The 6,946-nt window shown below is 41.2% G+C and overlaps 1 protein-coding gene across 1 annotated transcript in view; it reads left to right on the plus strand.

The window, feature by feature from the left end:
• Nucleotides 1-554: 554 nt before the first annotated feature.
• The window catches only part of adgrd2 (adhesion G protein-coupled receptor D2), a gene marked incomplete at its 3' end in the record, with an annotated part of 26,512 nt that continues 20,120 nt past the window's right edge, over nt 555-6,946 (plus strand). Inside the window, exons 1-8 of the mRNA XM_035658891.1 lie at nt 555-599; nt 810-867; nt 1,046-1,285; nt 1,366-1,995; nt 3,970-4,092; nt 5,100-5,194; nt 5,415-5,705; nt 6,940-6,946. The exon at nt 6,940-6,946 is cut by the window's right edge and continues 123 nt beyond it. Coding sequence (XP_035514784.1) covers nt 555-599; nt 810-867; nt 1,046-1,285; nt 1,366-1,995; nt 3,970-4,092; nt 5,100-5,194; nt 5,415-5,705; nt 6,940-6,946 — 1,489 coding nt within the window. The remainder of the gene's footprint in view (nt 600-809; nt 868-1,045; nt 1,286-1,365; nt 1,996-3,969; nt 4,093-5,099; nt 5,195-5,414; nt 5,706-6,939) is intronic.

Consider the following 6,946-nt stretch of genomic DNA (forward strand, 5'->3'; position numbering starts at 1 on the left):
AGAGGGAGGGTGGGCTGGTAGTGGTGGTGGTGGTGGGGGGGGCGTCTGAAGCGAGGCAGTAGACAGACTGGGACTCTTGGACAGACGCACTGGGATCGCTGGCTCTCTCCCAGTCAGAAGACCAGAAACGGCTGGAAATGCTGGATATTGAAGCCGAGGCAGTGGATAAGGAGTCTGGACCAGATTTGGGCTTGATCGTAGCACACATGGAGCTTGTTCCCAGATTACTCAGAGATACTTTTTGCTGCTTTGGAGAAAAATGGGGATTCTACAACTGAGAGTGCAACAATGAATACACTAAAGAATTTTTTTAAACTACCAGTTGAAGAGTGACACACTAAAATGCTTCTGGCTTGCCTTGCCATGCAATACTCGAAGCTACATTTGAAATATTATTGGCTTAAACACCCATAATCAATAAGATCTTGTATTTACTTTGTGACTCGACAAAGATACAGACCTTTTTCTAAAGGGAAGTACATCTGGATCCATTAGAAATATTTTCTAGCTAAATTCAGTGGGTTATTTCAGTTGGAGACTACACTGGCTTAGAGATGACTGGAGCCCTGCATACTGGACTCATACTCTTCTTCTTTCTGGTAATAACATTCTTATTCTATACTTCATAATATAACGAGCCATTTGTTTAATTTTTAACTCACTTACTTACTTTTGTTGTTGTATTGTTGATTGTCTCTGTAACTTTGGACCATTTTAATACCAAGGATGCTGCTTATAGAGTATTACATGTGCAGGGACCAGCTTCACAGCAACTGTTAAAATAATAAAATAAACTCTTTCTCCTGTAGGTGGTATGTGAGAGTGAGCCAACACATGCTGGGCCAGACAGAGTGGGGGATTCACGTGGTGAGACTGTTAATCACTTTTAGTGGCCATATAGTGGCCAGCAGTTTCAATTCACAGTACTGTCTTCTGTTTGTCCACTTGATCCATCAAAAAAATCCTTAAATACGTTTTTGATGGATGCCTTATTATTTTTTATACACGCTTTTGTTTTGATTGTTTTCTGTGTCTGACTCCTCAGGACAATCCAGTCTGGTCCATCTAACTTCTCAGTGGGCCTTCCAGCTGGTCAATGACTCACTAGCCCACTCCAGGGCTGAGAGCATCTGCAGAGGCCAGTTCAGCTCCCTTGCCACCCTGGACCAGTCGGAGGACCGGGAAGGAGCCTTGGAGCTGCTTCGCCAGACCGGACTTCTCTCACCTATTTGGGTCAGGAATCCCAGCAAAGCAGCCTCCAAACCTGTGGCCCTCTCCAAACAATGTGAGTGCAATCAGTGATTCTATGAGCTAATAAAGTAAGAAAGGCAATAAAATATGATGACTTCTTCTGCTCTTGTTTAGATTTACAGTTCTCAGCTCTAAACTTCCCAAAGGAATCCCATGAGGGCTTTGCTCGTGTCAACATGCCTTTTCCTGCCCTGTCGTCCGTCAGTGTGTGTGTTCGTGTTCAATGGAACCCAGATTGGAATGAGGTGTCTACCATCTTCTCCTATGCTGCGCCTGTCTTTACCAATGAGTTCCAACTACGAGGCCAAGTGGACATGCAGGGACGCATCCTCCTGGCGCTCATCATCCATGGAAAGCACCTGCCGTACAAGGCGTCCTTCCCCAATGACGGAGCTTGGCATCAAATCTGTGTGACGTGGCACCGGAGCAGTGGCCACTGGGCTATCTATGTGGATGGGGACAGGAAGGACATGGGATCAGGCACAGACACTTCCAGGGATATTTACGGAGATGGGATACTCATTCTGGGTCAGGACCAAGATTCATTTGGAGGGAATTTTACAGAGCCATTTTTTGGAAATATCACTGACCTGAATGTTTGGAATATGTCTCTGGAAAAAAGCCATGTACTTGCCTTCAACGCATGTTCACCCATGGCCCAGGAAATGCTTTACAGTTGGAATCTTGATCACCTAAGCAGAGATCCAGTGGTCAAAGAGGTGCAGGTCCTTATGTTTTGCCAAGGTAAGATCACATTTTGTATATGCTCCCATTTCAGGGACAATTTCTGTCAAGTCAGTATCTCATAATGGTTGACAAGGCTAACCATTTCCAAAGTGTCCATCAAATGTCTCTGTTATATTCAATCTTCCTGTAAATCTTAAATCTGGAGGACAAAATACATTTCTCAGTAGGAGAGAGGCACAAAATGACAACAGGAGGTCCAGAAGGTCCAGTTTGAGTAATGGATCCATGAATTTAAAGGCTTATCGCACTGCAAAACTCTGTGAATTCATTTATAAAACGGTGAAACTTGATTTGACAACTCTAGGAAGTTATCCCTATGGTCTTGCCAGATGACGTTGTCTGAACCAGGTTCAACTTTTCACTCGGCACTCAGCTGAAGCATTGCATTGGCTGTGTCAATGCAGTAACCTTATTCAAAAAAACGAGGGGCTGCCTTTAACAGAGCTGACATCACAACATAATCTATGAGAAACCTCCAGTTGCATATATTTGATTGGCTTATAGTGTCTTGCCAAATGACATTGCACTGAAAGTTGAGCCAGTTCATCTTTTGCTGGCTGGCACTACGTTTATTTTACTACTATAGTCATTTGTAGTGAGTTCACACCACATGATTGGGGTTTTGTAGTCCTTTTTCATAAGGTATCCTAGGGTTTCCTGATTAATTCCATCTTGGGTTATATATATATTTATTTGTAGTTTTGACTGCCCTATCTTTCTGTAATAATATCATTGTACTCACTTAATTGCTCATCCGGGTCAAAGTGACAGGAAAAGGAGAAATGAAATAAAAACCCAGATCAATGAAAATGATTTCAAAAAAGGAGAAAGGTATGTTACCCAAACTATCATATAGCCCAAATTGACTATATATATATACTTTTACCTAATCTTCTTACCATAGTTGTGCATACACATAGTGTTCCTGTTTAATGAAGGATTACTTACAGACATTTCAGTTGCGCTCACTGTCAGTTTCACCTCCAAGATAATCTGGATAAACCCATCTGACTGTCTGACTGCTTGAGTAATTTAAATTACTATCTTGATATGTTGGATTAGAATAGGCATGATGCAAAGACACAGGATGAACAGCATTCAAGACTTGAATTAAAGTGTTTCAACATTTTAGTATGTCACTGTAAATCACCATTTTGCAAAAAGGATCATAAACAAAGTTGACTACCTGCTCTTGTAGTAAATTTTGTACCTTTCTCTTGACTATTTGTTCTCAATGTTAATGTATTTACATATTGTATTATTCTTGTTTTGTCCATATAGCATTGATTTTCAGTCATAATATTCTGTGTGGGGCAGCTTCCATCTATTTCTTATCCTTACCCTGTAGTTATACCTTTTATGATTCCAGATCAGTAAGGGATGCATTACTTATCTAATAGTTGCTCTAAGTTTCCTGTGTCATTCAGGAATAATTCCTCCCTAAAGAGGACAGAACCAGACAGTGTGAAACTGAACAGTCTGACACAGAGACACCTCTAAAAATACATTAGGATGACTGAGCGGACAGAATGAAGGGGAGTGGAAGTGAGACAGAGAGGCAGGAAGGGAGGGATGGATGGATGGTGGGCATTCCTACAGCTCCAGGCAGCAGTGCGGGGGCAGCTTGGGGAAGAACAAAACTCCATACAGTGGTGAACAGAAACTCCCTCACTGTCTGACTTTCTTTTTCTCTCACAATATCCGTGCAGTCAGTTTTTTTTTAGAATAACAATTCAAGCTTTAATAAGTATCCTAACATATTTGTTTTTATAATAAACTTATGATTCTTTAATTTCCTGTTGACCCTCAGTGACCCTTAAATGCCATCTTTTCTTTGAGCTAAATCTCACCCGTTGCTCCAAATTTTCATAACTGAAGACATTTAGACATACTCAAGCTCACTCTTGTTGTGTGTGTGTAACTGTGTGTAACTGTGTGTATGAATATATAATCTTATAAATGTGTGAGTAGCAGTGCACCAGCAGATGGAGCTGCAGGGCTGCAGGACGCTGCAGAGCTGGTCAGATGAGCAGCCATTGTTCGGCCTGACGGACTGTTCTGATCCACTGCCATTCATTTGCAGGAGCAGCAGAGGTGAGCCTCACACACTCCAAATGTTAATGTTAATGATAGAATGCAAGTGGTAATGATTACTGGATACAGTGACTCTAAATACATTATGGTGTAGTCTGCATAAAGCGATAGACAAAGGCTGTAGTATATATATATATATATATATATATATATATGATCTTTAACATTTACTTTAAAATCAAAGTCTAACAATGCAGTGAGAACATTAAAGCTGATTTAGAACCACTGGGCTACGCACAGGCTAACCTACCTTTTTTGGTGAAAGTTGTTGAGGTTGTATGTGTCTGAAAGGAATATGCACAGACTCTATTCAAAGCTGAGAAATGGACTCCAAATTATAACTATATTTATATTTAAAGTCAATATTCTTCTAAAAAGTTGCAAGAATTGGACATCAGTCAAAGATAAGACAGTAAAGCACAGTGCTCTTTGTAGTGAAGACAAATAATAAGAGTTTGTACATATACAGAGGTTTACATAGCATTTCTGTTTTTCAATAACCAACTTTTGTCATCACTATACAATAACTACAGCCCTGTTTTTACCCGTGCCTATAAAAGAAGAAATATGGCAAATTCACTGACATGCTGTTTTATTTACTGTATAATCTTGCTGAAACACAATAGGCTATAGATATGAGATTTGTTTATGTAGTGGTATATGGTAAACAGTAGCCATCTGAAAATGCTTCATGAGCTGTTATACATGATGTGAAGCATTTTATTTTGGCGCTAAATAGTGTTGAGCTGTGACCTTCAGTGGTTACTGACTGATAAAATAAATAGTACAAATGTATAAAGGTTTGCCTGCTGTCAGTAAATTATAATATCTGAGCCTTATGTGAGGCAATTCTCCCTGACCCAGAGGTCAGTCTCTGCTGGCAGTGTTTTACTCTAGGACGCTTCAGCAGGCTCAGGGTTGAACTCTCAGCTAAAGAATAAGTTCTTTGGGCAGCAGAGCATCCTGCAATTACATCATCCACACTGATGTGATTGTTTTTGGCACAGAGCGATACCTGAAGATGAAGCAGATGAGTGATTCTCAGACCTCTCAGCCCACTGCCTTTATGAACCATCTGATGAAACTTTCCAACAAAACCCAGGTAGATAACCCATACATCATTAAAACAGCTTTCCCTTTCTGTTTTACAAACAGTTTGTTTTTTGTTGTTTGTTTGTCTTTTTGCGGTCAAATTTCTTCTTAGCCTGTTAATCACACCTAACATGGAATTAATAATTGTCTTCAGTTCAACCAGAGAGGGTTTTAAGGTGTATTTTGGGTGGAACATTAATTTTTTCCTATTTTATTACACCATTTTGCAGGCAGTGCTGGGGCAGCAGCCATCAGGGCTGAGCAGCCTGGCCCAGGCATCTGCCCTGCTGGACATCTCTGTCCAGGCCCTGGAGGACACCCAGCAGGAGGGACTGCAGCCAACAGACATGGTGTCGCTTATCCAGCTGCTGTCTCTGGCCGCTGATATCCCCACGCAGTCGCTCGCCGACAACGCCAACCACAGCCAGGACAACATCCAGGAGCTCAGCCAGCACTTCATCAGCGTGGCCGACAGTGTCATCAGTGAAGACAACGCCCTCAAGTGGCAGGCCATCAAAGAGGTAGCACATACACAGTAGCACGGCATATTCTCACTTTCTTTCAGCCCTGAGCAATGCGTGGCTCCTCACTTTATATAGAGTTTGCAAACCTGTGCAGTTTGAGTGTCATATTTACATCTGATATCAAATATCATTGACTTAAAAAAGCAAATCAATTTTTATATTCATCCGGGAGAAATAAGGTAATTTCATTAAATAGGCTACTCTACAGGCATATGGCAGAATGTAATTTGCAGCCTTGATCACTACATTCAACCTACAGTAGGTAACTTTTATAATAATAACTTAAAAAAATAGTAATGAAAACAACCAAACATAGCCGAGAAAGATATAAAGGCGTCGGGAAGCCTGAAGATAGTTAACTTGTTGAGTCTCATTTTCTAGGAGCCAAGTGTCTGTATTTGCGCCCTGGAAATAAAGTTAAGGTAATTGCAAAATAAATCAATTTAACAATAGGTGCAGATGTAGATAGATAGAAGATAGATAGGAATAGATAGGGGGGTTGAAGATAGATACGATAGAAACTTAGATAGATAGATAGATAGATAGGAATAGATAGATAGATAGATAGATAAAAGCACTAGAGGGCAGTATGCTTCTATAGATACACCTATTGTACAAGCTCATCAGCAGCAGCGGATGATGAGAATGATGAAGTTACCACAGGAACAGTAGAACAGATGCTATATAGCCTCCATAAGTCAGATTTCCAAGAGGAAACAATGCTCTAACCTAGTTCAGTCGGTGCATTGCGTTCCCTACAAACTCTATTACCAAATATTTTTTGTCACTTCTGCCTCTGTACTATTGATGTGTGCAGCTTGATGAGATTGCCTCACGACAAGTGTTGTTTCTCTCAGCGCTTGTCTCGCTTGCCTCCCTTCCCCCCAGGCCTCTCAGCACTCCAAGGCCACCTCAGCCCAGACTCAATGGATGAACAGCACTCTGAAAAACTGTAGCTGTACTCATCCCTCGCTCTGCTCCCGGCTCTGTCTCCAAGGCTCAGCTCTTAGATGGGCATATTGAATTCAGAACGAGGGATTTCAAAACAGACAATGGCGAGATCCACGATTGTACACTGCATTATAGGCCAGTCTATTGAACTGTGTGTGCCCTCTTCAGCCAAACTGTGTGGAGACTGGCAAACAGTTAACGGCGCTGAAAGCATTTTCTCATTTGAATAGTCATTTTGAAATGTACCTCTCTAGCTTTGACAACAGCTGCTGCTGCTAAGATGCCAG

This window comes from Morone saxatilis, unplaced genomic scaffold (assembly GCF_004916995.1).
Source record: "Morone saxatilis isolate NCDOM2014 unplaced genomic scaffold, NCSU_SB_2.0 Contig16, whole genome shotgun sequence".
Lineage (NCBI taxonomy): Eukaryota > Metazoa > Chordata > Actinopteri > Moronidae > Morone > Morone saxatilis.